Source organism: Trematomus bernacchii, unplaced genomic scaffold, assembly GCF_902827165.1.
Source record: "Trematomus bernacchii unplaced genomic scaffold, fTreBer1.1, whole genome shotgun sequence".
In the NCBI taxonomy this organism is placed as follows: domain Eukaryota; kingdom Metazoa; phylum Chordata; class Actinopteri; order Perciformes; family Nototheniidae; genus Trematomus; species Trematomus bernacchii.
Genome location: NW_022987705.1, coordinates 3,750,461 through 3,764,699, shown reverse-complemented (window position 1 = coordinate 3,764,699; position 14,239 = coordinate 3,750,461). Strand labels below are relative to the sequence as shown.

The 14,239-nt window shown below is 42.4% G+C and overlaps 1 protein-coding gene across 1 annotated transcript; it reads left to right on the top strand.

Moving 5' to 3' along the window:
- The first annotated feature begins 2,140 nt into the window (after positions 1-2,140).
- Positions 2,141-13,787, top strand: si:ch211-284e13.4 (insulin receptor substrate 1-B). The gene is made up of 3 exons (XM_034140314.1): positions 2,141-2,538; positions 6,992-10,078; positions 13,645-13,787. Exons 1-3 carry the CDS (start codon positions 2,190-2,192, stop codon positions 13,650-13,652), a joined length of 3,444 nt encoding a protein of 1,147 aa, XP_033996205.1. The 5' UTR covers positions 2,141-2,189; the 3' UTR covers positions 13,653-13,787.
- Positions 13,788-14,239: the final 452 nt, after the last annotated feature.

Below are 14,239 nucleotides of genomic sequence, written 5' to 3'. Positions count from 1 at the left end.
TTTAATCAATTTGCCAAATAGACTGATCTCATCCAAGTTGAACGGACTGTATTGTTCATTTTGAAAGTGTTCTCAATGTGTTTCTGTAAATAAAATATGATTTTAGTGAAGCTTGAGACTTTATGTGTTTGTGTCATTGCCAACTCTTCAGTCCTTGTGTGTTGAGGCTGTTTTCCCAAATGGTGCACTGGCAGCATAATAAATGATGATTCAAACCGACTGCCCCAATAAATCACGCATTTAATAGGCAAGTAAATCACTATTTAAATGTTAGTACTACAAATGATACTACAAAAAAATTATAGTATAGTATGTTAAATAAAAATGCAAAAGGTCTATATTATGAAAATATCTTATAAAAGTCATTGTATAGCATGTTTTTTTAAATATAAAAAGAGTATACCCTGTTGAAAAAGTATTGAGAAAATGTGTAAAAATGAACATGAAAGAGTCATAGTATAGCATATCGAAAAAGATGAAAAAAGTTGCAGTATGTCATTGTATATTTACATAGTAGTACAGTATGTACACCTCTTAATGTTGGCCTCAAAATGCACCACATTGGTTCCTTTAATTTTGAAATGCATCATTGAATATTATAATAAAATTGTATTTTGCTGTAATATTAGATTCCTAAAACACAACATATGGGGAGTTGTTATATAATCATATGCCCATACACTGATCTGCAACATATGCACTTGTATTTAAAGTCTGCATCATATTCAATATGTAGAACCCTGACCTCTCACACAGTATGTTCTGCAGTTGTTCCTATGGTCATTGGGGTTACAAAATATGCTAAATTTAACTCAGAAATTGTCCAATATTACACGCAATCCCACGCAGTGTTCCTCGGCTGAACACCGTGTTCCTCAGCCAGCTGCAGACCTGAAGCCCTCCTGGTTCCTGACTGACTGGCACCGGGTAGAGGTGCCAGTCGAGCAGAAGATCAGTGAAGTCAGCCAGCGTGAGCAACATGGAGACCGGAAACACGTCAGGTTGTATTTCACAATAAAAGCATATATTAGGTTGTGGTCACAAAAAACACAAAATAAGAAAATATGTACTTTATTAATCCCAATTTGGGAATTTTTGATGTTGCAGCAGCATAAAACAAAACAACCATTGCACATAATAACAAATTAAATGAGTAAACATAAACAATTCTAAAATAGAAACATCTCAACATGGAAATAGAAATAAACCAACATTAGAGAGTAAGAGAAATATACAGATGATATAAACTGTCTGACAAATAAAAACACTATTGAAGGGCCAATTTTCTGTTAACACATTATAAACAATATAAGCATCACAAGAGGTGATTTATTGAAACATGAAGCTACAAGAAGGCCCTGTTAGGGTTTTCAGAATAAGATCAGTTAATGCAAGAACATTTACAGGACTGTGACAGCTAAAGAGAAATCATGCTGCAATAATCTGTAAGATTAGCCTGGTTGTATGCAGAATATATTATTATATTCAAGACATTTATAAATTACTTTACATTTTTGTAAAATGGCAAATTGTTTTATTTTATTATTTTGCCTAGTATCATGATTTTGCTTTTTACAACATTTAAAGTTATTTGTATTATTATTAAGTTATTTTTATTAAAATGTATTATTTATTTATTTAGTAACCATTAAAGTGACAACAAGTAGGTTTCACCGCAGGGTCGCTGACTTAGTTACCTCCTGCATCATGAGGTAATATTGAGTGCCTGAAAATACAGCATTGGAAAGGGACATGAGTAGAAGGCCTTATTCAATTCGGTCATGCTTTTATTTTTGAAACATCTCCACCGGAGGTTCTGCTGCATCGCCCCCAGCTCGACGGTGGGGGTGATCTGACAGTGGGCAGCATCAGACAGGTGGAGGAGTCCTCACAGCTGAACTGCGGTGAGACTCTGGGCGGCACCGGGCTGCAGGACGAGCCGCGCGGACGCTGTGCTCGCGGTGCGCGGATCTCCTGCAGCAAATACTGGATCCTCAGTATGATCCCAGATCCAGAACATGCTTTGGCTGTTTTTCCCATCCTGAGCCTTCTCACACATGCTGGACACATCAATGTGGACGCGGGGAGGACGAGGGATGTAGTTGCAATGGATTAACGAGGGGTACACATGGGCACCGATTTTTTTCCACAGATTATTGGCTTCTAATATTTTCCACCCTGTCTTGGCCATGGAGAACCAAGCAGCCGAGCCGCAGAACTATGAAGATGTACAGAAAAGCGGATATCTCCGCAAGCATAAATCAATGCACCGGCGGTTCTTCGTGCTGAGGGCGGCCTCGGAGCATGGTCCTGCTCGACTTGAGTATTATGAGAACGAGAAGAAATTCCGCAGTAAATCACCTGTGCCCAAGAAAGTCCTGAACCTGGACACCTGCTTCAACATCAACAAGCGAGCAGATTCGAAGAACAAGCACATGATAGTCCTTTACACCCGCAGTGAGAGTTTTTCCATCGCTGCAGACAGCGAGGAGGTCCAAGATGACTGGTACCAGGCAATGCTGGACCTCCAATGCAACTGTAAGATATGAGAAGTGTGATTTCTGCTGTCTTTTTCTGCATCAGGCCTATCCTGCCGTAGGCTGTTTGTTCTCCACACACTATTTTGCTCGGCCATTCCTGGTTGTTAATTGCATATCACTGGCTCGAATTGTTTTTTTATTATCATTATTTCTGCAGCTCTAGTTTCTAGCCATTTCATTTAAATAGATCAGTTGTGTGCTATTCTGATGGTGCGTTTTAAACCAAGAGGCAGGTGGATCCCACTGATCGGGGTAAACCAACACGCTATGGGCGGCATGTGTTGTGTTTGTGCTGCACAATTCCAATCAGCGTTGCTTTAATACATTCAGAACCTGCGGATCATTTTCTGTCAGTAATATGTAACATGATGCATGAAACAGCATCTGTATGTGATAATATTTACACGATCAGCGTTTCTGACTGAAATGCAGCCCGTTTTATACGACGGTGTATTTTTTGCATGGCGCAGTGGGCATATAGCAACCATCCAAAGGATGCATCATATAGTAGTAGCCTATCGTGGTGCACTCCGCTGGATCCCGTGTTTTTGTTTTTCTGCACAGCTCTGACTGCCTAACCTACATTTGTTACACGGACGGAGCTGCTGGTAGGGAGGAGAAGGCATCGTCAGTGCGCTCTCACTGGAAAAATGTGTTTCTGTTGGTTAACCCTCGTGTTTACGTTGTTATTATCCTTATGTTGGCGCTCAACATTACTACCTATCTCCCTGTTATCCGTTGCATTTCAGTTAAATGAGGCTGATGGGCTTGCCCAGTTTTAATTTTCTCACGTTGTGGAAGTCTGAATAAATGCACGTTAGATGGAAGACCCCCATTTTGTTGAGATTATGTCGAGCGTAAAATATTGTTCCTAACGTAATTAAATTGTAATGCATGCATGTAGGCTACATTATATGCATAGCGACGCACATAAAATGATTGGAAAACATTAACATATCAGGTTATAGTAGTTCCAGGGATAAACTTACAATTAAATATGTTTTTCTTGAGGGTGGGAGAAACTCACTTCAGTTGTCAGTTGTTTAGTGGATAGCCTATAGCTGGGCACAACAAAAATACATTTGTATACTGTAATTTGGCATGCTATTCGCATTCATCTGAAATATAATGCATTATTTCACAAATGAACATGCATTATTTTTTGCAGAATGTTATACATCTCCTGAAAACTTAAATTATTATAGAGCAGTAGCTTAATATTGACTGATGAAAAAACTGCAGAACTGAATTGCTTGCGGATATAAAAGAGATACTTATATTTAGCAATTTAGTAATAGTAGATTTTACTTATTGGTGTCAATACACTGGTTTGTGATTATGTGATGTGTTTTGTGTTAAAGGGGACCTATCATGCCAAATGCACTTTTTGATGTCTTAATACATAAATATGTGTCCCCGGTGTGTCAGGGAACTCACTCTGTACCCAAATCTTTTAAAAAACGGGGGTACAACGAGCGGATACAGATTTGCTGCCGATATGACGTCAAATCGGCGGCGGACCCATAGAAAGTTGCTATCAGAAACAATGCCTGATGTGTTTTGGGTAATCTCGTCTTTGTTTACATTAGCAAGCCTCACTAACACTCAGAGCTAACCTGTACTGTAGAGCAGGGGTTCCGGGCCGCGGAGGTGTTACTGCCGGGCCGCAAAATAGCTGTGAGTTTATCGTAATATTTGCAGAATTATAAATATATAAAAATATTTTATCATGTTTTTTTCAAAAAGTGTTTAATTTTCGCACCTATAGGCTACCAGTCATATTATTTCATCCAGTAGCCTAGTTAAACTTCCACCAGAAAACAGTTGAAAATGGCTTTTATGGTGTTCCGAGGGATTCGGCGGCTCAGCCTAAGGTCTCAGCCTCTCGTTCGCACGAGAAAGTTACCGGTGCGCCAAGTAGGAAGAGGAGCGCACAGGAGACAACCGTTTAATTGCAGACTGTTATGTTTATGTGGGGAAATGGCAGTGCATACATTATTTGAGATATATTTCAAACTCGGACTTCATTTTAAGGACATGTCGGCCAGGGGTGTAGGGCTATTTGTTTAAGCACCGGATTGGCAAAACAGGAGAGTAAACCAGTCTGCCTTGATCTATGAATTAATGTCCGGGACTCTCACGGTATCTGCTGCCCGCAGCTGTTTTATAGAAGGAAAACCTCCTTCACTTCATGAAATGGCTGCAGCATCAGGAGGCAGCGGGACATATACTCCGCCTCTGAGAAGTGCAGCACCAGCACGTAAAGAGCTGTGCCTTTTTATGCACCGCCTTCACCATGGGTGGCGCCAGGATTTTTTTACTGAGAATTATAACAACATTAGCCAAGTAACAGTTCGCGCTTTAACTTACAATGACCCCTGATAGATCTCGCGAGAATGTGTATAAATATATATAGATACATTTTCATAACAAAACAATGGGGTTGCTAAGCCGTTGCTAGACCAATTGTTGGAGTTGCTATAGCAACTCCAAGCTACCCCCTGGCACCGCCCCTGGCCTTCACTGTGTTTACCTTCATCAGAACAGCTTAAAGGTGGGGTAGGTAAGTTTGAGAAACCGGCTCGAGATACACTTTTTGTTATATTCCATGGAATGCTCTTAACATCCCGATAGCAATGAATATCTTAAGTGCTTTGACAAAAAATCATCTGTGGAAGCCGTAGTACTGTAAAAAGCACAACCAATCATTTTAGCCGGCCCGGCTAAAATAACTGGATGGCCTAGCTGCCTGTCAGCCTTCCATCTGTGCACAAACTTATCTCGTGCCCTCATTGGTCATGTGCGCGTTCGTGTGTGTTGGAGGAGGGGCTCTGTAAGGAAGTGGCAGATTTTTTCCGGCTGTGTATTTTCAAATTCTAGCGCACTCGAGCTGGTTTCTCCAAAATTACCTACCCCACCTTTAAGAGTGACTGCAGGCTGCTACATGTTAACCACACACGCCTCTACACACACACACACACACACACACACACACACACACACACACACACACACACACACACACACACACACACACACACCTCTACACACATCTCTACACACATCGAACTGCCCGATTACTCCACCTTTTATTAGTTTTATGAAGGAGATGTCCGGTCACCAAGGCGCATGATGTGTGTGTGTATGTGCTCTGCTCAGCTCAGCTCTGTGTGTTCGGTGTGTTTGTGTCTGTCCGATGCCGGACGCCAAATTACCATGAACAGTAATTTACACACATCTGGCTAACTCCATAGGTATATTTGGGTGTTCCCAAAATAAATTAGTTTAATCTTAATCTCGATGTAGGCTACTAAATGCTGTCGGAGTGCACCGGAACGAACAACACTATCATAATATCTTCTGAAAACAAATGCCAGTGTCACACACACACACACACACACACACACACACACACACACACACACACACACACACACACACACACATCGGACATCTCCTTCATAATGCGCCTTCTCCTCGTTTTCCCAGCATTCACTGGATTATCCGTAAATCATCCAAACAAAACCAAAACGTTGATTTAACTGTTTTCCCGTTTTGGTTTAAAAACGGAATAACGTCGTTTTTTTGGTTTTCCGTTTTTCCGAAAAACAAAAAAACGACACCGGTTCTTTTTTAAACGTTGTTAATATGTTTTGGATGCATATTGTTCTAGTATTTGTTCAGGCTGTTACATTAATATTAGCCTCTGTTGCTACCTGCTGGTGGTGAGTAAATATTAAAATCAGTTAAAATTGACAAACCGGTCCGCGATTTTTTTTTTATGTATCTACCGGTCGTTGGCACAATAAAGGTTGGGAACCCCTGCTGGAGAGCACATGTGTTTAAAAAGCAGGAACTCCTGAACAACAACAAAAAGCCTGCGTTTTATCCAGTTTGTACACAACGATGGAGAAACTTAACAAGCAGCAGTCCATTTCGTTTCGACAGAGCAAAACCAAAACGAGTAGCGCTTCAACACAATCGGCCATTGTTGTTGTTGTCGGTGTGAGCTGTGAGGGTTTTCCGCGCGGTTTGGCTTTATGAAGCAGGCACGCAAACGGTTACGTCATGACGCAAACGATGACGCAATGACGCAGCACCAGTCGGACTCTGGGCGGTGTGAAAAGAGCCGGAGCTAAACCGAAGAACCGGTTCTGAACCTGAAAAGCTCTAGCACGGAGCTTGAACCGGAGTTGCGTTGGTGTGAATGAGGTATAACAGGGCTGCAAAAGAGGGGTATGAGCAGTATGAGGCATGGCTATAATGGGTGATCTGTTTGGTATTTTAAGCAAAAAACTTCACAGACATGTTTTGTATATAGGTATGGCCCTACAATATATTTTTCCAATATAGCATAATAGGTCCACTTTAAATTATGATATGTATGATATGTTTAGTCATCAATTGCCATTATTGTTAATTTATTTATGTATGCTTTATTCTTTTCCTAGGTAAAACTCCTGAAGACTATGGCAGTAGTGGAGAGTGTAGCTCTCCGTCTCCTATTCCAACATTCAAGGAAGTCTGGCAGGTCAAGGTTTGGCCTAAAGGTCTTGGACACGCCAGGAACTTAGTGGGCATTTACCGACTGTGCCTAACTGACAAGACAGTCAACTTTGTCAAAATCAACTCCGATGTGGCATCTGTGGTGTTGCAGCTGATGAATGTCCGCAGGTGTGGCCATTCAGAGAATTTCTTCTTCATTGAAGTTGGCCGCTCAGCGATTACTGGCCCTGGAGAGTTCTGGATGCAGGTGGATGATTCTGTGGTGGCTCAGCACATGCATGAGACCCTGCTGGAGGCCATGAAGGCCCTGAGTGAGGAGTTCCGTCAACGCAGCAAATCTCAGTCTGTGGGCACGTCGTGTGGAGGCGGTACGGCTTCAAACCCCATCAGTGTCCCGAGTCGTCGGCATCATCCAAATCTGCCACCAAGCCAGGTGGGCTTCTCCAGAAGAGCTCGCACAGAGACCCCTGGAACAGGAGGCAGCAGCACTAGCACTTCTCCTACATCTCGCCATGGATTCCCCAGGGCGCGGACTGCCAGCATCGGGGCCCGGTCGGAGGAGAGCGGAGCAAGTGCCAAAGGGACCTGGGCCAGCTCCAGCCCGAGTCTAAATGGCTCATGCTCAACTACGCCAACACTGAGGCCCAAACCCACTAGGGCTCCAACTCCTGCTAAGATTACCCTCAGCCTTGCACGCTACACGCCTAACCCCGCTCCCTCTCCTGCCCCCAGCCTGTCCTCCAGCTCTGGTCACGGCTCAGAGTGTGGCCTAGTGGGGGCGGCAGTGGGCGGCATGACGATCTGCTCCTACCCTCGTGTTTCTCAGAGAGTTTCTGTTTCAGGTTCACCAAGCGACTATGGCTCCTCAGATGAATATGGCTCCAGTCCCGGGGAACATTCTCTTCTTGTACCCAGTATGTCTGGACATCATGCACCTGAAGGCTCCTCCAGTTATATAGTGATGGGACAGCGAGAGGGCCTCCTTGGCTCCCATCATCGCTCAAAAGGCAGACGGATACTACGGCGCTCATCCAGCAGAGAATGTGAGGCAGAGCGCAGACTACTGAGCAAAAGAGCTTCCCTGCCTCTGGCGGCCCATGAACGACTGAAACCCCATAGAAAAGATGAAGATGATGAAGACGATGATGACTATGCCATCATGTCGCAGAGTGCTAACCGAGGGAGATCTGAGCTCCATGGCTCTGGGGGTTTGGCAGTTGGGGGTGGGCAGCTGGCTGCAGTGGGGAAAAGTAGGAAGAGGATCGACAAAAGCAGGAAAGAAGTGGAAGGCGAAGCGGGCGTGGATACTGGCTATATGTCAATGTTGCCTGGAATCACTTCTCCACCTGCTTCACTCACTCTCTCGATGTCCGACGCCAGTGCTAAAACGGGAGCAGATGATGATTATATGGCCATGACCCCCAACAACAGTGTGTCCCCCCCTCAGCACATCCGTCAGCCCAGCACAGAGGGATACATGGTCATGTCTCCCAATAGCAGCAGCTCCACAGACCTGCCCGGGCTCGGCATGTGGGACAGCAGCGCCAGCATGGAGAGCCGGGCTGCCAGCGACTACATGAACATCTCACCTGTCTGCAGCCGATCCGCCTGCAACACACCGCCTTCCCATCTCGAACAACACCAACTGCAACCAAAAATGTTCAATTCCTACTTCTCCCTGCCAAGAGCTTATCAGCATACTCTCTATTCTCGCTTCGAGGAGGACTTAAACAAAGGGGAAGGAAAAAAGGACAGCAGTGGGAATGATGGTGCTGCAAGTGGAGGGGGAGTGGGATACAGCAAGAGAAACAAAACTACAGCGGGCTCTGCAGGAGGCTGTCAACTATCCATGTCTTCCTCTTCTTTCTCCTCCAGCTCAGCCAGCAGTGAGAGCCTTGAAGACAAGTCCTTATCGGCAGGCAGAGGGTTAAGTTTAGTAAGAACTGGAAAAGATGAGCGCCACCATCAAAAACGAGGATCTAGTAGTAAGAGCCCAAAGCAACAAAGGAGGGGTCGTCCCCTTAGTGTATCTTCAGACATTACTAAAGCAAACACCTTGCCCAGGGTGAAGGAGAATCTGCTGCCATCGGCTTCTCAAAACGTTGGTGATTATGTCAGCATTGTGTACAAGGACAACAATAAGTATGGCGCAGGCCAACGCTCTGAACGTGGACAACCTGTGATCCATGGAACCATCCGTCGTATGAATCAACCTCTCCTCTGCCACGATAACCCCGCTGTCCTCCCTCGTAGCTTCTCTGCTCCATTGTCCACTTCTGCAGAATACGTCAGCATGGATTTAAGGAAGTCCCCGGCGCCCCTGACTCCTGTCCGATCCACGTTCAGCACCCCCCAGAGCCCACCAGCTGTTGCCCCCAAGACCCGGTATGAACACAGCACGTCCTCTCCGCTGGCAGCAGAGGGCAGTGCCGGGTACAGAACAAAAGTAAAGATGGCCACCATGCCAACAGACGCCCCTACTCCGAACAAAGGTTCAGATCCGAGCATTTCAGCAAGGCCTGCCATCCACTCCGGTCAACCTTTGTCGATGGATGAGGAGAGAGGCTTGGGTTTTTCCCCAGTCAAGTCTTTCAAGTCCCCTGATCGGAGCGGCAGATCGATCCGCGGTGATCAACAGGGACGGCAGAGCCACCGCTCAGAGACTTTTAACTCTCCTCCCTCACTACCACGCCACCCACCCTCCTCTACCTCCATCTTCCCGGAGGGAGGCCAGGCAGCGAGCCAACGGCACGGTTTGGATTGCTCACCGTGGGAGAACCGGCAGGCAGGTGGTTTATCAGACACTCCTCCACAACAAGCCTCCACCTCGTCTGCTGAACCAGGCCTTAACTATATTGACCTTGACCTGGCCATTACGGACAGCCCTCAAGCCGGAGTGGAGTGTTCCTCGGCCGCCTACAGCATCGGAGGAAGCAGCACTGCTGGCTCCAGCCTCAACACTTACGCCAGTATTGATTTCTACAAGTCAGAAGAACGGAGAGCACACTCCAGCAGTAGAAAGGATGGACAAGGTAAGAGCTACGTTGACCACAAACCAATCTTAACCAAAAAGGAACTAGTTATGTAATGGACAACTGAGATTTGCTTTCAGAAATTGTTGAGATATTCTACCATTTCATGCACTCTTACGTAGACATGATCTATTATAGTTTGAGATATCCTGTGTGAGGTAGCAGCGCCTCTAGTGGCCACTTTGTTTATTGTTCTTGTAGATGATCAGGTTATCGGTGTCAGTTCTGGCCCCAAAGATACATGGTCATATCAATTAATGCAGATAGTTGTTCAAAACAATGAGAAATTGTTCCTGATTGTATTTTTCAAAGTGTATATGCGTAGGAAAACACCCACTGCCTACAGCCAAACATAATCACATAGTTTTATATTTCTCCAACTATTTTATAATTGATTGATTCTTTGGGGTGTCATTTTTCAAGCAAAAGATGCAAAGCGAATCTCTGGTTTACGCTTTTTTAAATCTAATTTGCAGCTGTCCTTTGTCAGATTTGTTTTCATTGCAGAACAAGTTGATGACTCACAATTTCCAGTCAAAATTATGCTTTTATCATTCGAGGTGAATGTCATTGCAGAGGAAATTATTCGTTGAGTAGTCCATTAGTCGAGTGACAGAAAATCTGAAAAAAACATCTACATTCTATATTTCAATAAGAAATCATTGTTTTTTTTCTTAGATATTAAATATCTCTTGGTTACTGACTGTCGGCCCCGAAAAAATAACATTTCTTATTATCTCAACTTTAAAACAGCGGACATTTCCCCTAGTTTCTGTAACAATTTACAGTGGCATTAGTAAAATACTCATCTGATCAATACAAATGTTTTTTAACAGCATTAATGGGGATGATTTCCCGACAAGTGAAAGAAAAACAAAACTACCCAATTTCTTGTAATGTTTGTCTGGCTACATGTAAGCTTTTTATGAGAGGTGCATAATCCACAGACCAAAGTGAAGTGTGGGTCTTAGTCACTGCTAGTTCTTCCTCTCCTGATGTTACCTCTGCTTGGAGCTGCAGAACACTGTGTCTCCGGGCTGTGGGCTGTCTGTAGACTCTCTTATTATCACAAGTGGGTGTTCTGAGAGCAAAGCCAATTGATTTGTCTGCTGGTAATGAGCCATTTCACATAAATGGAGGTAGAGGGGAGAGAACACGGCCAGGTGTTTGTGCGTGGGCGTGATATCGGCTGCAGGAATGCACATGGTTTCCCTCACAAGAAACGGATGAAAAATATGTTATGGTTATTGTAAAATACATTTTTGATGAATTTGGTGAGTTTATTTAAGATTTGTTTTACCTTAACCTGGCCTCAAGAGACCATATATATTTTCAACATTACAAATATTAATATAATTTATTTGAAAAAATACATACTTTAATTCATAATAATAATAATGTATTCAAATATAAATGATTTGGACAAAATGAGTAATATTCATATAAATAATAATAATAATAATAATACATTTAAATATAAATGATTAAGAGACCGTACAATATTAGTGTTGTAATAGTGTTTACAATATTGCAAATATAAATTATTCGGACAAAATAATAATAATAATAAAAATAATAATAATAATTAAATATATATATATACATATACTGTATACAATATTAACAACAATAATAATAATACACTTTATGTATAAAGCACCTTTCCGAGTGCTTTACAAAAAACAGGCGTAAATGAACTAACTTAAAAACAAAGGAAGTGAAACAGAGTTGAATGATGAACAACTCTTATTGATTTTTAGCAGCTTCTGCAGCTATAGGATTGATTTATCTAATGCTATTGAATCTCTGTGTGTGTAGAGTGTTGGACATGTCAAATCATAATCATTCCCTCATTATTTAAATTGAGGAAAGTGTTTAAGATGCGTAGCAAAGAAAAGAAAGCTCTGTTAATATTCTGTAAACTACTCTTTCATGTGATTTTCACACTGCATTAAATGATTGAATGTGCCTCCCCAGAGCACTTTCATTAACTGCTGCCATCTTCTTATAATTAAACTCAATATATAAAGCCTGCATGTGCTGTATGTGGAGGTTGTGCAGCATATCAAATCTCAAATGAACAGGCTCCTCGAATGTCCAATCAACACTCATATAATCCTGCTAATATCCCATTACTCCACCTGTTTTAATTATGTTTTAATTAGACACTCAGAGAAAATGTGTTTATTAAAACTAAATTATATTAAGATGTTTATTTGTGTTTTAATTGCTACATTGGCACATCTGCATTACGACATTAAGTGTTCATATGAACGTTTGCTGTGATGGTAAGAGTCTGAACCAATGATGTTGCTCCAATCTTCCTGGTGTTTGTAAATGCTTAATTGTCTTTATGAGATGCACTTAGAGCAATATGAGGAGTTATTAGTGAACACTGCAGTCTCACATGTTCTATCAAATCAAATCAAGTTTTATTCATAAAGCACATTTAAAAACGATTTTTGGTTGAGCCAAAGTGCTGTACATGTAATAAAAGCACACTGCAATAACATGAGAAAATAAAGAAAAGACAATAATTTACAACAGAAATATAAAGACAAAACACAGAGAAATGTCAGGTGTCATGCTCCGCTCTGACTAGAAGGCCAGAGAGAAGAAGTGTGTCTTCAGTGAAGATTTAAAAACCCTAGCACTGATGGGCTTCATGAAATCCAAGTGAATGTGAACCAATGTAAATTTAATTTAAAGGGGACCTATCATGCAAAATGCACTTTTGTACGTCTTTTATACATGAATATGTGTCCCCGGTGTTGCCACTGTCCTGACGTCAGGACAGTGGCGCTACGGCTATTGGGCCAACTCCACCAATCAGGAGGAGACAGCCACGGCCATTGCCGTTCGAAAGCGCTGGAGACGCTGTAGTACATATGCCAGGCCTGTAGGTAGTGCTGTTCTCACTGAATCTGCCCAGAGCTAGAAATTGTCAAATTGAGCAAAATGAGGCATGGCTAAAATGCATGATCTGTTTGGTATTTTGAAAAAAAAAAAGTATAAATATGCCTTATATAGGTATGGCCCTACACTATATTATTCAAATATAGCATGATAGGTCCACTTTAATAAACTATTTCTGCACTACAGACCAAAGAAGTGAAAGTGACGAGTAAAATAAAGACCTTTTTGAAGATGAAAGATGGAAACATGTCACGGTACTGTAGAGACACTAAATACAAATATGAACCTGAAAATTAGCATAATATGTCCTCTTTGAATTCTGTTTACTGTGGATTAATATTTAAACTATGATAATTGATATTACATTTAAAAACACAAATTGTTGTCACATATAGACCTGCAGCGATAAATGAATGAACTGATTAGAAGATGGACAGAAACAGAAACCCTAATCATGGTTACAGTAATTATTTATGCAAACAAGATATATATCAAATTAAACTGAATATGTTTCGTGTTTCAAGCCATTGGTCTTGGAATAAGATGGACATTTGTTCTCTATTTGTGACCTTTTGTAGGCATGTAGTCTATAAATTAAAGAGGAGATTAATCAATAATATTTTAATTTGCTTTTGATTCTTCTCTTTCAGACTGTTGATCTCCAACACTCGCTCAGTGATGGGACGGTCGGCGACGTGTTGCCAAAACAGAACCGTACTCTGGAGTCTGAAACTCATCTCACCCCGTCTGCTGTTTTCTGTTAACCAAATGTGTACCACACACACACACTGACACACACACACCGACACCGACACCGACACACACACACACACACACACACACACACACACACACACACACACACACACACACACACACACACACACACACACACACACACACACACCCAGACAAACACACACACACACACCGACACACAGACACACACACAGACACACACACACACACACACACACACACACACACACACACAGACACATACCGACACACACACACCGACACACACACCAACACACAGACACACAGACAAACACACACACACACACACACACACACACACACACACACACACACACACGCACGCACACGCACACGCACACGCACACGCACACGCACACACACACAATAGCAGGGTAATGGAAAGGTTTTGTTTTGGCCTTGTTTTGAACTAAAATGACATTTGATCATCATTTAACTTAACATAAAAAAGGATGACAATTTGAT